Source organism: Rhea pennata, chromosome 6 (assembly GCF_028389875.1).
Source record: "Rhea pennata isolate bPtePen1 chromosome 6, bPtePen1.pri, whole genome shotgun sequence".
Lineage (NCBI taxonomy): Eukaryota > Metazoa > Chordata > Aves > Rheiformes > Rheidae > Rhea > Rhea pennata.
The window spans coordinates 36,660,963-36,679,559 of record NC_084668.1 but is presented as its reverse complement, the minus strand read 5'-3'; the positions used below and the strand labels follow the sequence as shown (position 1 = coordinate 36,679,559).

Genomic DNA, 18,597 nt, shown 5'->3' with positions numbered 1-18,597 from the left:
TTTGTAACAAAACTAAAATATTAAATCAATGCAGAAAGACAAGTGTTTTTTTCTCGTAAGTGGCCATCACTTCCATTTTGGGGAGAATATTAAGATCCCTTCAAAGCAAGTAGGCTGGTCCTCAGAAAGGTATGAATTCAGCTGAATTTTAGGACTGCACGTTTCTGTGCCTGTTTTGCCATGGCTGACGTTCACCACTGTAAGTTCGCTTTAACTGCTTCAGTAAAGACCAAGTATCTTGCAGCTTTCAGCAGGTGACTGGTGCATGTTATAGGATATAGCCTGGTTATAGCTTTACTGCTAATCCAGAAAAGGGGAAGCCTGGGCCAGATACAAAGTCTGAAAAGTGATTGTAACTTCCATTTCAACATTCCATCACCTTTGAAACAGCTTCTGTGTCTGCATTTGTAGCAAAACTGTTTGATATTGGATCACTTTTTCCTGGAATGATTTGGTTCTAGTTTATAGGACTTAATTTTTTTTCATTTCAGAAAAAGGCATACTTCTAAGGATGGTTCATAATAGGGATTTATTGTAGTGTTTCTTATAGAATCAGTTACTAAGTGATCTTGTTTGCTTTTTGTTTTTTTTGTGTGTGTGTTGAGTTAATGGTATTGCTTGGTGGGAAACCTCTAGATTTGATTTATGATGAGTCAACTGTTAGGTAAACTGTCTTCTAATGGCACATGTCAATAGTGTTATTTGGTATTTTGATATTGAAGATGATTATCTTAATAACTGTGGATAATACATAATGACTGGGCTGGCAGGAGATTGAAGTGGATGACAGTTGGGTTAGAGTGCACTAAAGGTAATAATCAAACAATATTGTAATTCTTGGGTTTTTTTTGTTTGGTTTTCTCCAGAGTTGTGTTTGTGTATTTAGACAGCGGGGACTACTTGCTGTGTTTCCCTTGCTAAGAGCTTTAGTGGCTAAGTGAATAGACTCATATGTGCACTACAAGTAAGCAAAAACTTTTGGCCTTTTATAACATCTTTCATCTAGATAATACTTTTTCTTGCATATTTTGTCTGGCAATGGTCTCTTACTACTACTTTGTACTGTTAGCCTTTGCAAAGGCATAAGAGGTTAAGGATAAAGAGAAGGTTTAATTTAATCTTAAGCTTGCAGCAGATTTAGACTATAACTATCATTAAAAAGGAGCAAGCAGACATTTAACCTAACTTTCTGTCTTCTCTACTCCCCTTTCTCTCATCCATAACCTTTGGCTAAAGCAATTTTAAGTCAGATTATGATGTTATTTGCACGTTTTCCTAATGGTACATGGTCAAGAAAGTTTTCTCACAGAAGGTTACTGTCAACAGGTAGAAACGAGCCTCAGCTGTGTCAACAAACTTCTTTAAATGCTAACAGTCATTTCAGTAATTCACATTATATTTCAGGGAGAACTTGCATATTTCAAGTAAAAGCTGTTCTTCCAACTGAAAAGTCGAATAGATTTTTTTTTTTAACACTTGCAGGAGCATTATAACTATTAACTAAGCAAAGGCTTAGACATATGCAGACGGTTTCCTTTTATTAACTTTACTACAGAAGCTATTGGTTCATACTTTGCAGCCAGAGCTATGTTGCATTTGTTGAAATTGCATCCTGTGAAATGGTTGGCACGTGGCTAAAATAGCTTGCTATGAATTATAAGAAAGTTCAAGCTTTTAATATCTAGATATTTTTGAAATCTCATTCTGCAGGCTGAACGCTAAGTCTATAAATAGTTTTGAACACAAAGCCAACCGCATCCGAACAAGTTTTTTCTGCTACTTCTAGGCCATTCTTTTGGATATTGGCAAGTCTCAGTGCTTGCACATCCCTGGGTTTGGTTTTCAAGGTGTTTGATCTCTGAACCTGAGAAGTGTGTATTCTAGACCCATCTGGCTGAGATAATCAGTCACCCTCTGTAACTTGAGGTTGGAAGCTTTGAGTTTATTCTTTATCTCATGGCTTCCTTCATTCTGTATGTTGCAATTCTATCTTGAGTACAATTAATATGTGTATTTAAGGTAACTGGCAGTTTAGTGCATATCAAACACAAGGACGAGTCTGCATTACACTTCTGGGATGTAATACTATGACAAATTTTGGAAGAGAGGAAGAAAGGGGGTGATGACTTCAAAAAGAAAACCTTTGGGAGAGGAATAAAAGCAGAGGCAGGGAGAGGAAGGTTAGGTTATGAAGCAGGGAGGAATTAGAAGTGAAATGGAAGAAAAAGAATGGGAAATAAAACCATTGGAAAATGGACAAGATGATGAAGATACAGTGAAGGAGAAGGAAGCAAATAAAAATCTGTATCAAGCTGTGGTTTTATTTGGTGCCTCTTCTCACCTTATCTGAAGGTATTTCATATATAATTAATAGTGGTAGTGAAGTTTATTTCTTCAAGATGTCTCTGACCCTTCTTGCTTAAGTTAGAGGTCTTGCTTTGGGGAGAAAGGTAAGGTCTTGAATGAGGAAGGGATTCTCATATTTTTCATTTCCTGTGCTTGTAATGAAAATATGCATGGGGAATGGTTTTGGAGTGCTTCAGATCATGGATTTCCGTGATTTCTTTTTTTGTTGTTGAGTGTTCTTGTCTTGGAGGCTCTTTTGTATTTAGCTACCTTGAAGCGAGAAGACTATGCATGTCACTCTTGTTTGATTTTTTTTTCTTTATCACCAATGTTTGCTTAGAATAGTGTGCAAGTTATTCAGATTGTTCCTTGGTCTTAACACTGCAAGGAAATAATCTGACCTGCAAGTATCTATAGCACTATAAAGCAAGGGGAGAAGAAAGGAAGGAGATATGGGAAAGGAGAAGGCTGAACAACAGCTTCAGAACTTTTGCAGAATTTTATAAATTATGAAATAGGTTTTAAATTACTTAAATATTTACATAAAGTATTATAAATTCAAAAATTATTTTACAAACTATATATGGGATATGTGAGTGCATGTGTATTAATGGGTGTGACTCGGATTCTCTATGTGGCCCTTGTGATGGAAGATGTTAGCTTTGGTCTGGCAGTCTGCTTTTGAAAATTAAGTGCTTGACATTAAAGTGAAGTGATGTCAAATAATGCATATTCTGACAGCGTTTTCATATGTTTCTATAAGTGTCCTCCTTCCTCTATCTGTAAGGCACATTGCTTTGAGCCCTCAGATGGGAAATAGCAAGAGTAACTGGAAAATATTAGGGGTTAAGTTGTTTGGTTTCATTAGACATTAAAGCATCAGCAGCTGCTGCCTTAGGTTGCATTAATAAGGACATTTCATCACCCATCAGAAGATTGTGAATACCACTATCCTACTACTATACTGCAGTGAAAGTGAGTTTTACATACTTTCACTGAAATTGAATTGGTTTTCTTTGATCATCACAGGTGTGGTACTCACATACTGCTCTATCTGTATTGATTCAGTTGCAAAGTACGCAGAGCGGAATTCTCTATAGGGCCTGGGGGTAAATGGTGAAGACTAATACATTTGGAAATAAAAACTGGGACGTGCTTTTGCTTTTGGGGGCTACTAACCTCAGAGATGACTTCCCTGTCTTTTTTGGGTTTGCAAGGAGATGACTCTGTGATAGTTATAACACTGTGGCACAAGAGAAGCCTTTTTATTACAGTAGATAGAGTTAAGATAACAGAAAAAAGACACTTCTAGCTTCTACTGTTCTAAGTTTCGTGCATCTAATCAGCTAAACAATTTTGGCAAACAATTTACCTGTTGCTTTTGCAAGACTTAGCTGTTTGGTGATTCTGTAAGTTCTCTAAAATCTCTGTTCCCCCTGCAGGCACAGCACCCAGCACTGGCAAACTGCAGGATCATGAGCAAAATCTGTTTGCTTGCTTGGGAACAACTAGGAAGCCTAAATTTCAATTTCTTTGTTTTCCGGATACGTAGTGCACAACTCGCAGGCTGTGTATAGCCTCTTGGAATACTTCATCTGGCTCTAATCTGCTTGTAGCCGCCTTCCCTCTGGAATATGTTCTCTCTCTTGCTGTTATGAATCAATAAATGAAGCAAAAAAAACAAATTATTTTGTGATTAGGATTTTCATAGGAGTTATTTAATTTTATAAGCCATGAGAAATATTGTAATTTGCTTACTATCAAGAATAGAGTATACTAGTAATTGAAGATGCTATATATTAGAAAACTGAAACTCTGGAGAGTAACTAAAGCTCATTTATAAATCACTTTTGGAATTGGTACCAGTAGGTAGAGACACATAAACTAATGCCTATCTACTCAATGCCAAAATGTCACATCAGCACAACATAGTTGAGAGTTTCAAAGGGCATAACTACTTATGTTTTAGTCCTAAAAATCAGTCTATTCACTCTTCTCTCCCTGACTGAAGCACTTAAGATTTCTTTTCAACCTAGCATTGCAGAGTTTTGGCCAATCATCTCGGGTGCTATGTTTCATAATGTGTGTTTTTTTTTTTTTTTTTTTCTTTTTTTTCTTTCTGTTACAGAAAGATCCAGATTACCTGAAGCTCTGGTTGGACAGTTTTGTTTCTAGTTATGAACAGTTCCTGGATGTGGACTTTGAGAAGCTGCCAACTAGGTATGTAGAATTACAGACCTGTTCATCTTTGTTTGAAACCTGAAACAGACCTGGCTGAGATCCCAGGCTAGTTCAACCTCAGTACTGCTTTTAAACAAAAGATAGTTTTTATTGTTGAGTGCCACTCCCTGTTCTTTTGAAGGTCAAGTTGGGCTAGGAATGATGAAACTAGGCAAATACTGGTATTTGCATTATATCAGGAGATGGCATTCACCTGTTCTTCCTGATAGAAATACAATCATTGCTTATATGTTGCTGAAGTAAGTATGTGAAGTAGTATTAGTGGGTATTAGCACTTCTATCTGTAACAGAAGTGAATGGATAGAAGAAAGATGTAGGCAGAGTTTGTAATTCAGGGATTGCTTTAAGGTTAAGGATAAGGTGAATGCTGTGTAACTGATTTGGATGATTTGAATACCTCTTGTAAAGTTAAATATGCGCAAATGATAGATTTAAAAGTGAGTTCCGTCTTTGCATTTGTGAAGGGTTCAGCTCACTGACTTGAGCAGTGTTGCTAATCTCAAGTACTGAAATAGTCATGAGATGGATGTGAAAAATCTATTTTTTAAGTCCCATACTTAGTATTTTGAATTTGCTTTCCATATTTTAAGGATCATGCTTTCAAGACCAGTTTTTGCAAATGTTGAGAAATAGAAACTTGGGCACTGGGTGTTTTTTCTGGCTTTTAGATGAAAGCTGAGATGCTTGCATGAACTAAACCTTTTAAGAAAAGCAAGTGTTATAGAAATCATGAGAACTGGCATCAGCATTATAGCTGCTATCGCTACTGATGAGTGAATACAAGGAATGGCTCTTGCTGCACCCTGGCTGCAGTCCAACTGTGTTGAATTCAATGGAAATTCTCTAATGGGCTTTGGATCAGATTCTGTTTGAGGTGTAAGTAATAGCCTCCACTGTTACAAGGAAATGAAGAATGCTGAAACTGAATCTCAGTGGATTAAAAAATGAACCTCTTTGCTATTTGTATTAAATTTTTCTCTTAATGACTATATTATTGCAAAATATATAGTGAATTTATTAACATGCAAAAGCTAAAACTTAATTCTGCGCTCTCTTCCTAAAGAACTGTTGTCTTTGCAGTAAGACACCGTAATGTATCCTACTGTGGCTAGTTAAGGAAAAAAGTTATCCTTTAACATACATTTTTTTTTTAATCAAAATGAGAAAAGTGGAAGATACTCTTATTTTGATGCTTTTGTTTAAGGTGTTTTTTGCTGTATCAATTTTTTTTTTTCTTACAGCAACATATCAAATGATTTTAAAAAATTGAAATGAAGCTTAGCTGGTCAGAACAATAGCAAGATTTTCGTTGTGCTAAGTGATGGCTTTCAGTGTAAAAATCCTATACTTTTCTGAGGTTAGTGACTGGATTAGTGGTTTAATCTGGAGGAATAGACCCATGTGGATTTAGACTCATTTTTCTAACAGATGTAGAGGAAAAATACCAAAACAACGTAAGGATGAAGATGGATAATTCCTGCTCTTCAGTGGCTGGATTTAAACATCATACTGTTTGAAAGTAGATACTGAAGTAAACAAAGAATTGCTGTTTCTGTCTTTATTTGCATTTGGGATATAATGAGGCATATGAAAAATGGTATCTTTCTGGGTTTTTGTTAGTTCTTATTGCAGATGTTTACAATGTGGAGCTGAGCTTACTGAGCTTGCAAGGGAGAACAAGCAGGTCTGTGTGGCTCCACGAAAGCCCCATTTTTTTTTCCCTGCAGTCTTCTCTTGGGTGTCTGGGAAGAAATGAGTTTACGCAGTGACCTTCGTCTTATTGACGTACTCTTGGATGGCTCTACTCTGCCACACAACCTCTTTTTACAGTCCTAGAAGGAATTTTATAGTTTGTGCTGCTGTCTTGCTCAGGCAAATTTACCTGAGATTAGACAAGAGGTTCAGGACTGATGTGAGCCTGTATTTAAGCACACATGGTTCGATGTGCGGTATTTTCCTAACCCATACCAATTTATGACTTCATACCTAATCTCTAATGTTTTTACTAGAGTTCCTTTCTTTTAATTAAAAGACTATTTCTGGCACTTGATCTTGGAAGTGATATATGATGCTACCTCATATAAGGAACTGAAGCAACTAGTGCATAAACTTTTTTTTACCTCCATCTTTTCATGTGTTTTCTAGCTTCCCCCTCCCTTTTTATTTTCATTTTATGTTGTTTTAACTTCAAATCAAGTGCTAATGGTATTTATAGTGATTTTTTTTTCTGCAGAAGGTGAGGCTATTCTACAATATGATAGCTATGCTGACAGCTGTGTGCATTGAGCACAAAGGATTAATACACTCTGTTCTTTTTCTAAGCCATTTGTTACATCTTTGCAGTATTTACACTGGGATGGATAAAACCTTTACCAGCTGGTGGGAGGGTGTCTCCCCCCTCCCCCATTGAAAGAGAGAAATTATCACAATTACCACTTAGTTTAATGCTTTTGGAAACAACAAAAGATTCCAGAGTGTCATTGTGTTCTTTTCTGGTTTTGGTTTGCATGCAGTCAAGCAAAGGACCTTACGTGAAGCTCATCCAAAGTTGCATAGACACCATACTTTATTTATATATGGATTTCAAACCCACATGAAAAATGATGAAGGGATCATGATAATCATGCTGATTATATGTTTACTGGAAACTCGGTGATGAGAAGTGAAGTTTGATTTTTGTATAGCCTGTGTTTTTAAGTGGTTAGCACTTTGCAGGAGGGGAGGTGAGTCCCAGTGTGTGGGATTAAACTGCAATAGGATGAATACAATTTGGAGAGTAATGTAACCTCCTTTCAGAAACCTGGGATGGCAGACTAAAACCACATACCAACTTTAAAGCAATGCAAGGTCATAAATGAAAACTTAAATGTGCCAAGGACTCTCTCAGTTTTAGGGGTAGGCCACCAACAATCAGACAAGAACCTTGGTAGCATGTGATATTTCTGGAAGGTTTCGTTTCTTTTTCTTTCTTTTTTTTTTTTTTTTCTCCATTTGAAATAGTTACTTTACACAGTCTTGTCGGGCAACAGCTGACATCATGCATCCACATTTTTGTGATGATAAAGTAAGAAATTTCTCTGAGGTGAAAAGAAGTTTGGTTAGTTAATCTTTATAGCATACTCAGCTAGAGCAATCCCGGCTGACTGGCATCTCTTGTGCTGTTCTCGCACAATGCAGGGATTTCTAAGGGCTGGTGCAACAGGACAGCCTCGTAGCTACTGCAGGGCCTGCGTTGTTTGGGCTGCGAGGTGCGAAGGGCGTGCTGCTCGCTTTCGTACACAGGGTTTCACAGTGTTGCTGAAAGGATTCCTTGGCCATTTTAGGGAAGTTACTTCTGGTTATATGGTTTCAGCTGTTTAAAAAATGATAGTCTTCCTCATATAGCACTGGTGAGCTCTCAGATTATTATGAGCTGTGCTTATAGTCCCTGCTGGCCTTTTTGAGGGGTGGAGCTGCTATTGCAGAAATGCTGCTTTCTTCCTTAGCAGTTGTGGTTGAAAACAGTAGTTGCTCTCTGTTTTGTGGTTAATGTCTCCCTTAGTTTAGACTCCTAGGTCCTACAAAATTTCCGTCAACATTCAGAAAATCGTGCTTCAGCAAGATCTGAATAGCAAATTACCAAGTTTTGCGAAGAGGCAAGAGAATGAATAAGTCCTTGGTATATGTGTGGCTGATACTTGTTTTTTGGGACATAGAAGCTTGCTGTTACTTGTGCTTGCTTAATTGTTTTACTAAACTGAATTTCAATTTTCCTTCTCCTACCCCCTTCAACTTTAGGAAGCTGAATGATATGTTGTTCCCCCTTTTCCTCAAATAGCTAATGTCACAATGTTAATTCTCAGTAGTTGCATTTTTCCATGCTTTTGATGCTCATTCTTGCACAGATTTATGTATGCAAGTGTTAGGTTGCTGGCTCTGTGTTTTTGGTTTGTTATAATTTATCTGCCTGCCTTTGGCGATATTTTAGACTGTTGTAAGCTGTGTTCTGAGGCTTTCCCTGTGTAGAGTTGATAGGGGATGTGTGAGAGTAAGCAGCTGATGTCAAAGGCAGCCTTGCTTTTCTGTGTGAGGTGGTGGGCATACAGCTTGTTGACAGAAAGCTGCCTGTGAAGTCTTGCCAAAAGCTTCAGCCGTGGTCTCCATCCTGGAGAATATTGTAACACACCTAAATATTTCCAGAGTGTTCCTGAAATGGGTTTCTGTGTGGCTGTATTTGGAGCACTGGCTTAGCTCCTGTTTTTATTGGTGGTGTAGGGTTTTGTTTGTTTGGTTTTTGTTTGTATTTTCTTCTCATTCTCTCTGGTAATTTTTCTACAAATCTGTTTGTCAGACAACATGCAAGAGTATCTAATAAATCTCCAAGATGAAGTCTGAACATGCTAGAGTTGTTGTTTTAATCCCACCACAACAGAGTCTCTATCTTTTAAAAATAACTAGGTAGAACAAAACTGTTAATGATATCTAGAAACTAATAAGGAAGGGTCAGCTATTCATGCAAAACTAATGTGCCAAGAGTCGCATGAATTGCTGGGAGTCCCTCACCCCACCTTCAGACCCTGATTTTTTTTATTTATTTTTTTTCCTCTTCCAAGGATGGACAAACTCGCTGTGTACTGCCTTCTTGCAGCTCCTGTAAGAAACACATGAAGTTCACTGTAGATGTTTGCCAACTAAATTTCAATAATTACTATTTAATAATTGGCATTTTGTTTATTTGGACCCTTTTAATTTTCAGTAGGAAATTGAAGTTGTTCATCTTGTGTTCTGTTTCTGTATGTTTTGTTCCTTTGGGGGCATCCCTTTCCTTACTTAGGAATTTTCCAGGCCGCTTCTTTGCCTGCTCAAGAGTGTGCATTTTCTCTGTGGCAATCACTTCATGAAACAGTGTTTAGGAATCCCTATAATGTTTTTTTTTTTTTTTAAAAAAAAAGCTTTTTTTTGTTTTATGCAGTTCGTTGCAGAAAGGAAGATCAAGCAGGCATGTTACCACTGGGTATTTCCTTGTAGCTCGTTAGAAAGCATTTGTGAGCTGTCAGTTGCCACAGTTCAGTAACCTTTCTTATACAGGTTTATTGGGCCACTACCCAAGCATACTAAAGTATTTTGATAATACAGCATTTGCAAGATTAAATGCATCTTGTACATGGTTTTCTCTTTAGGGTGGATGATGTTCCTCCAGGAATATCACTGCTTCCTGATAACATTCTTCAAGTCCTGAGGCTGCAGCTGCTGCAGTGTGTCCAGAAAATGTCAGATGGCCTAGAAGAGCAGCAGCAAGCTTTGTCACTTCTGCTTGTGAAATTTTTTATCATCCTTTGCAGGTATTTTTTCTGGCTGCTACCTCAACTAAGCTGTTATTTTGTTCAAGAAACCTTGATGCAGTCTGTAGATGTAGATTCTTCTGACATGTATGGTATGATTTGACATGTTCCAGTAGAAAAGAAGAAATGGTACCTGTTGCAATCCTCAAAACAAAGAGGGGAAGAAAGAGATAATGAGGAGAAATACAGTCATCTTGGCAATAATATTTGCTATGAGAAATGGACTAGAGGGTGATTAGACACCAAATTCTTTGCTGTTGCTTAAGATTTATGGATGGGAACTCAAGACATGAGTGTAACAAATACTTTGCAAAGAAAAAGGTAGACTCCAAGAAGTGTTGGATATGAAATTATTTTAAAGAGAAATGTCCAGGAAGAACTGTTTCATATTCTTAGCATAGTTATTCTGTAAACAGCTTAGGAAATTACTTGGAAACTGACTTATTACACTATTAATGCAACTGTCTTCCTTCTGAAACATATGATTTATTCTGTGAGTCTGTTTAAGCAGGTAAATAAACTGTTTTGGAGTTCTGTTCCACCCAATTTCTTCACTTTGATTCCATACTACATTAACAGAGGAAGAGGATAAAATATAACTCTTTTCCTTAGTATTTGAAGAAGCTTTTCCTGAGCCTTTTGGTTCCCCTGAAACAGCAGAAAAAGTTGTAGCAGTGTTTAAGAATCCTAGAAAATTAAATATAAACTGCGTAGTTAGTTGGTGGTAGCTGTGTTGTTGAATTACCAATGTTGTCAGCCTTATTTAATTGCTGAAAAATTCTCCTTACATCATTTAAGTATCTGATTTTTGTGGCTTGTCTTCAAGACTGAGAATTACATGCGAATGCAATTTCTTTGTTACTGTTGATTCATTTAATATTGTAAAACTTCTGTTCCTTGAGGGAATTTAGAATGCTAAACTGCTTATGAGTAACGTGCTTGTTAAAGCTTTAGAAGCTGTTTAGAGCTATGATATCCATCTCCCTGTGATGCTCTAGTAATGTGGGAGAAATGGAAGTCACTGTCTTTATCAGATGCAGTTGTTGAGCTCTCTTTTCAAAGTGCCTGGGAATCTGCTTAACCTCTGAAACCCCAAATTCCAGTTAAAATTGGTCTACAGCACAGAGCCTGGGGTTTTGGCTGTACTTGTGTCTTCCTGTTAGATGAAAACTTGTAGTATTTTACTGTGATAGAAATAAACATTTGAATGCATCTAGTCTTTTGGGGAGTAATTTTGAAATGCTGATACACTTCTGTATCATTTTAAACTGAATGCTAAAACAAACATTGTTTGAACTAGCCTCAAATAGTAGGCTGTGTACATTTCTGTGGTTTTTATGTTGTCTTCACAGAAATTTGGCTAATGTGGAGGAGATCGGGATGTGTTCGTACATTAACCATGTTATCACCATGACCACATTATACATTCAACAGGTATGTGAAGTTAACAGTTCTTATCTGTTGTATTTCCTGTCTACTATTCCCTGCCCCTGCTTATATGATCCTCTTTTTAAAAAGTGCAGCAGGATGTGCAAGAGAGTATTTGAGGATCCAAAATTGTTGCTGAGGAGATCAAGATTAACTTTTAACTTTTTGAATTCTTCTGACCACAACTTTTTTTCTTCTCTTCAGTTAAAAAGCAAAACAAAAGAGAAAGAAGTGGCAGATCAGACCCCAATAGAAGAATTTGTAAGACATGCATTGGCTTTTTGTGAAAGTCTTTATGATCCATATCGAAACTGGAGGCAGCGAATTGCAGGGTATGTGTCAATGAGTACAGAACCATAAACTGTTTTTTATGATAACAAAGCATACGTAACAAATTACGTAAGGTTTCTGACAGAGTGATTTTTGCCCCGTGTCAAAATACAATGAAATGTAATTACATAAATGTTCTTTTGCTGTTTTTTTCAAGTGTAAAAGTGAGTAGCCTTGAACATGATTTGATAGTGATTTTTTCACTAAATACACATTCTTTAGTATTAATAAAATGCTTACTACCATGATTAATGTCAAAAAGCAGGCACACCTGAAACTGAACTTCGTTGCATGTAAACTTACCAGGATACTGATGTATCCTGTTCCATTTAATGGAAAGCTAACTTCTGGGGGGATTTTGAAAGGTGAAGAGAGCAGGGAGCCAGGAAATTGGCTTTCTGGAGAAGCTGAACTTCTGTCATTTCACGCACAGGCCTTGTTCTGTGAAGCTGCTAATGATTCATTTTATCTGCTATAACTGACTCTTCAGAGACCTCTTGTTTACTATACGATCTTTTTAATCTACTAAGCAATCTTTTTAATGTATGGTTCTCCCTTATTAGCCTCAAATCATTGCACTGACCCTTAAAGGTAGGTGATTTGGTAGGATACAGTTAACATATTTGTTGGCTCTGTGTGTGCAAGCCTTCAAGTTCCTATTTGCTCCTTTCTGCTGTCATTCAGAGCTGCTCTTCCTTTGGTTCCTCTGTTTCTATTAGCACCATTTTAGTGTACACCAAATACTGGATGTGTGTGTGCAAATAACTATGCACACAGAGAGACTGCATCTCATGTTACCTAGTCTGGTAAAACCCTAGGTCCATTCTCTCAACTTACATCCTGTGGAGGTGTGCTGCACTTGTGCAGCAAGTTGTTCCTCAGGGCTCTTCAGCATAGAGGCCATATGAGCTGTGGTGGTGTGCCTTGGCTGCCAGATCTCTCTGTAGCTGGAAACCTGTAGCATGCAATAATATTGCATGGGCTGCAGTTCTTGTGAGACTGTCATTAACAACACTTTTTTTTTTTTTTTTTTTGTTCCCTTTAACAATTTGAATTGTTATGCACAAAGTGGCATGTAAGGTGCACAACTTCTGGTCGTTTTGTGCAACATGAGAACTGATCTCTTTCTAGAAGAGAATACAAGTTCACACCACTTTTCATTCATGGCACTCCAACATACTGCTACACTACTTCCAGATTTAGTGTAGGTAATGTCAGCCCATCTCATTGTATCTTAGGTAGTATGTATGTACTCAAAATCATTGAGTTCATGCTCAGGAAAGGTGTAGAAGTTGACAATAAATCAATATAATCACACCACCAAAGACTTATATTCTTTGGAATTGTCTGGATGTGTCTATTGCAAATTCAAACATTTGCTAATTCAGTTTAGAGTTGAAAACAAAATTAAACCAGAGGGCGTACCAGAAGTTTGGCTGTAGCTGACAAAACATGAAGCTTTTTTCCATTACTTTCTCCTTTTAGAAACTGACCCATTCTTCTAAAGTGATGGAAAAAGGAAGCCAAAAATGGGGCAGGGGGGAAAGGTGGAATTAGGCCAAAAGAAGTTTCTGAAGATAGCAGTTTAAATATTTTGCGTCTTTTGAAAAAATTTTTGACAAAATTTTGAAAAAATGTTTAAAAATGTAGAATCATTTTTTCGCACAGTTGCTTTTGTTGGTTTCTGCCTTTTCCTTCTGCCACAAGGTACTCATAATAATGTTTTGTGCCTATTTAAAATTGCTTGGTGAAGAAATTTGGCAGGCCAGCTGATGTATTAGTTACAGTAAGCAAGGACTAAATAACAGATTGTTAGCTTTTTTTTTTTTTTTTTTTTTTTTTTTTTTTCCCCTAAGCCGTATTGTAAAATTTTAAGGCATTTCTGGGAGTGGAACAGTAAACACAGGATTAGCTGTGATTCATTATCTCAGGATGAAGTGCTTTTTTTAATCCTGTGGACAAAAGATAATTTGTGGATATTGACTGTATCTTCTTAAGAATAAGTCATAAACAAAGATGTTGTATCTAATTTCTTTGGGGTATCTTTTCTAATGTAATTGCAGGCGTATCCTTAGCACAGTTGAAAAGAGCAGACAGAAGTATAAGCCAGCTTCCCTCACGGTTGAATTTGTCCCTTTCTTTTACCGTGAGTATTATTGTTGGTATATTTAAAAATCATTATTTTTGCAGTAATGAACTCACTGATTTCAAGTTCCATTCCACTAAGAATGTCTGATAAATATAAAAGCCTCTTGCTTTCTTTTGTGGCTGAATGGATTGCTTTATTTGCTTGGTTTGGCTTTGTATGTTAAAATTTGGCTTTGAGTATCACCATTTTGCCCCTTATTTGTGGTATTTTGGTCTTTGAAAGCCTGGGGTTTTTTTGTTGATTGGTTTCTTTGTTGTTTTTTCCCCGAGACTCTTTTTTCAGTGCCTACTGTGACTTACTAGAGTTGGTTCTGTGAATGGCCATTTTTTTTTTCTGGTGCATATAGCAATTACACACAAGATCCTTGTAGCAAACGTATTGATAACTGTGCATGCATTTCTGTCTCTAAATATGATTTGACAACTGGAAACAAGGAAATTCAGTACGGTATGGTGAGCCAATGCTCCTTGGACCATAATTTGGGAAACTGCTCTATTTAGTCATTAAAATGACATAACATAAAGTGTTAAATCGTTAAAGTATTGTGACTGCTGCTTTGGAGTTCATGCACTGTTACCGTTGCAGATTGGCTGAGTGGAAAAGGAGGACTTGTGTGGCCATGTTCTGTACTTATATCTAGCTTAGATAACAGCCTTTTAACGCACTGGTATGCAGAGACTTGTGTGACAATGTCTTCTGCATACTGTGCATAGACACTGGAGTATCCTCTGGAAGATTGGAGTATCCTTAATGTATAAACATACGTAAGCTAAAATACTCTTAGCATCATATGAAATAATATATATTTACTGATGGATAAGTGTTCTTCCTATTAATGAGTGAAGTTTCCTTTTTGCTTCTGTGGCAGAGACTTCTTAGGCCCAAATCCACCAGGAAAAACTCTGGCAGAATCTATGTCTGAGTTCACTGTGACTTCATGCACTTATTCTGATAGCTAAGAGAGAGCTTTCCTTCTTTAAAAGCACGCATTTGTGATGCTTAAGGTTTATTTCTGTGTATATCAAGAACTTCTTACAGGACAGATCAGCTGAGGAAAAGCATAATTGGGTATAGGTTTCTAGGATTTAACTTTGGAGGTAGGCACCTAATATCTTGCTGTTCAAGCTTTTAATTCTTTTTTGCTGTAAAAGAGGCTTGCTAACACAGTTATGTGGTCCTTCAGAGTTCCAGCTGATACTGATGAAAGAATACTCATTCTCATGTAAGTTGTATTAGATCATCAAACAAAATATCCTAGGAGAGGGCATTTTAGCATTTGTGTTCTGCACAATTTAAATTCAGAGGTGTGCCGGTTAAGGGGTTTATTTCTAAATACTGGCAATGTTTTTAAGTGTTGGTCAGGCATAGTTGATTTCTGCTTTCTATGCGTTTCTCTTGTATGTTTTCTCCTATGAACTTGCAGCAAAAAGGTATTTTATAGAATAGCATTTATTTATTTAAAAAACGTGCACACACCCTGGTATTTGCCCGTGAGACTAGGCTGTGCTGGCTTTCTCCTCGGTTAGTCTCGGCTCTCAGAGTGGTTGCATCCATGTTGAGAATGGCGCTAAAGATCTGTAACTGGGACTTGACTGTATGTTTAAGAGCTGTGCCAAACTGGAAAAAATGTTTCCTTGCATGGGACTGGGGGGTGGAATGGGTTGTCCTGTTACCCTGTTCCTGAACTACCACTAACCTTCCCCGAATAGAAGAGAATGTTTCCTTGCTTCCTGTGCAGGGCAATTGATGGTTAAGTGACTGATAGAGTTAGCTCCTGTTACTTTTTCTGCAAGGCTAAGATTAATAATCTGCATATGAGTCGTAATTGATTTAGCCTGGTTAACTGGAGAACAAATAGGAATTTCAAGAAAGGTAATACAAAGAAAATAAGGTTATCTGAAAGTATTGCCACCCTTGGAGAAACTTTGTATAAAATAATACCCTGTGGTGAGGGCATGGAGAGTGCAGGCTGCCCCTGCCAGTTATGCTGATCTGGTGGCTAGCTGTTCAGGGAACTGAGTGAACAAAACATTACTTTTGAGGAGGAATTACAGAGGGAAAGGTGGCACGTCCGGTTGTTTTTCTGCCAGCCCTGCTGAGCACCATGTAGTTCACTCCTGTTTCGGCTGATGCCAAGGCGATGGAGGCAGCGGGGCATTGGCTGCAAAGGTAGGGTGAGAAGAAAATCAACCTTGTCTACAGCTAGCTGCTAACTCAGCTTGGCTTCAGTGTCAGATGTCATCTGAAGAGATAATGTAGAATTAAAATTAAAAAGGAAGATTTTACTGCTAGCATGGTGGTAGTCATGAATTTGGTTTCTGTGAGTTTGTGCCTTCTATCCTCTACTATGGCAAACCTAACTTTCCACCTGTTTGTTGTGATGCCCTTCTCTGCATAGAAAAATAGACCAGTAGCCCAAAAGGACAGATAGTTGAGGTCAGTAAAATGCCATTGCCTTTGTGCCAGAGCACTGGAAACTCACTCGAATGGCTGCTATTGAGGAGTGCCATCCACAGGAGCTCTCCTCCCCACTTGCTACCCCTGCATAACCCTCTGGTTCCTCCTAAATCCCTTAGCTATCATATACTGTGACTGAGCTACGGGCATGTGAATTGATTGGCAGATTTGCTGATTTACCAACTGGCAGAAGAAACGGAACAAAAAACTGTTGTGCTTATGCTTTAGGCTTTCCTGCCATGGCAGCACTAATTTGAGTTTTTTCTCTCCACCCACCTAATGACTTTTTTCCCACTGTCTGCTGAGTACTGCACTACTGAATTTATCTGAAGCTTCCCAAAAGGTTCAGAGCTATAAGTCAAGAGAGTGTTTGGACCAGCGGACTAACACTGTGATCATTTAGGCTTTTTTCCCCTTTGAAGTTTTTCTTATTTTAATGACTATAAAAATTTTTATAAAATAATATATATATATATATATATATATATATTTTATAAAATTTTATAAAATATTTTAATGACTATAAAAAGTCTCAAAAAAAACCTCACAAGTGATTAACAGTCCTAGCCTATAACGTTACTGGGAGTTTTTTTTCAATTGTTATTTCAAGTAAAATAATACTTTGTGGTTTCAGTTGCAGCTAACTTGCTATAGCAGTAACTGTAGACTCAACAATATCAACAATATCTGTGTTAATATCTATTACTAAGAAGAGTTTCAGAGGCTGTTTATAAGTAATTTACTTCAGAGATGACACAAGAAGAGATGTGGAATAATTATTTTTAAAGAGCCTATGCTGGAAAGGCTACAGACCTGCACAGACTTCCCAGGAAGGTTTAGTTTGGGAGCAAGTTCAGGCACTGTTTTTCTTGACAATATGCACTGGGTATAGCATGAGCCTTTCTGTGCCATAGCTGCTTCTAACCTTTTGTCATGTCTGTTAAGTCTACGGCTTGCATGTTAGCATGTTCTTATGTATTTTTTTTAATAGTGTGGACCAAATGGAATAATTTTACATTATGGATCAGGTCGATGATTGCTGCATCTCTGTAGTTTTGTCAGCTTGCATGAAACTTGTTTTATGGAAGATTGAGTTTTGGCCCTGTGAATTCCTGATAAACACAGTATTGTTATGTTACTTTTTGATAACACTGGGACTGATGTTTTTAAATGAAGTTTTTGTAATTGTGTTTGTGATTCAGCTTATGTAAAAGAAGATAGAGATTATGTAGTTGAAATTTTGTTTAAAACTTGTATGGTGGTAGGGAATACTGGAACTTATTTTTAATTGTTTAAGCTATTTTTTAGAGGAAAACTTTGTGCAATTTCCATGACCAAAATAAAGAATGCTGCTACTTTTTCGTTATTTCAATCAGAATGTTTTCAAGAAAGTGAACATCTCAAGGAAAGCCTCAAATGTTGTTTGCTACATCTTTTTGGAGCTATTGTGGCTGGTGGTCAGGTAAGGATGTTCTAAATTCTGTTCAGCTTCTGAAACATCCACCTTTGTTCACTATTTAAGATATGCAACTTACAGGTTATGTGAAATGCATAAATGAGAGACTTATTGCTGAATATAGGCAAGTTGTTTGTTTGGCTTGAAGTTTGGGGCCATTCTGTGCAGTAGTATCTAAATGCTAAAAGCTAGGTCAAACGGCAGTGGAAAACTGCTGCCTACAATGAAAATATTCATGTGAACTTAGTCATGTTTTCACATCATAAAAAATGTGAATGTGCTTACATTTCCACCTGCAAAGACCCAAGTTTTATATCAACACTTGAAATATATCTAGCTTCTCAATGTGGGGAGTAAGTTATATCACTGGGAGGCACAGGGTCTTTGTGGTTGGAAGTAATTTGACATCTTTGAAAGAATGTGAAGAAAAGGGCATCTCTGAAAGATGCTAATTCTTATTCAGTAAAGCCAGCATCCAGTCTGGCTGGCTTTTGCAATGTTCCACTTAACCTGGTTGCAAGTAGATGTTATTTCTGACAATTCAGAAGAGTGATTCTTACAGTGCTGTCAGTGAGCAGCAAGGGTAGGTGCAGCTCTGCAAGGGAGAGCAAGCACGAGGTCAAACATGACAACTTGACAGGCAGAGGTGGTGAGCTGCACTGACAAGAGGTGCAGCCTCACCATACCTGAACAAGGTGAGCAGAGCAGGTATGGTGACAGAAGCCAGGATCACCTGGTCCGAATGACTGGGCAAGCCCATAGAGACAAAGCCTGAGACCATGGCAGGAGGTCCAGTTGGGACATCAGGGTCAAGATTCAGTCTAGTGAAGGTGACCAGAGTCAACCAAGAGTCCAGTGGTTGCAAGGCA

General features: G+C 37.6%; 1 protein-coding gene across 7 annotated transcripts in view; it reads left to right on the top strand.

The window, feature by feature from the left end:
- Window positions 1-18,597, top strand: part of NBEAL1 (neurobeachin like 1) — a 92,169-nt gene that overhangs the window by 14,415 nt on the left and 59,157 nt on the right. For all 7 annotated transcript variants that reach the window (XM_062578616.1, XM_062578621.1, XM_062578615.1 and 4 more), the window contains 6 exons: window positions 4,475-4,566; window positions 9,747-9,908; window positions 11,261-11,342; window positions 11,541-11,668; window positions 13,730-13,812; window positions 17,649-17,734. In XM_062578616.1, coding sequence (XP_062434600.1) covers window positions 4,475-4,566; window positions 9,747-9,908; window positions 11,261-11,342; window positions 11,541-11,668; window positions 13,730-13,812; window positions 17,649-17,734 — 633 coding nt within the window. The remainder of the gene's footprint in view (window positions 1-4,474; window positions 4,567-9,746; window positions 9,909-11,260; window positions 11,343-11,540; window positions 11,669-13,729; window positions 13,813-17,648; window positions 17,735-18,597) is intronic.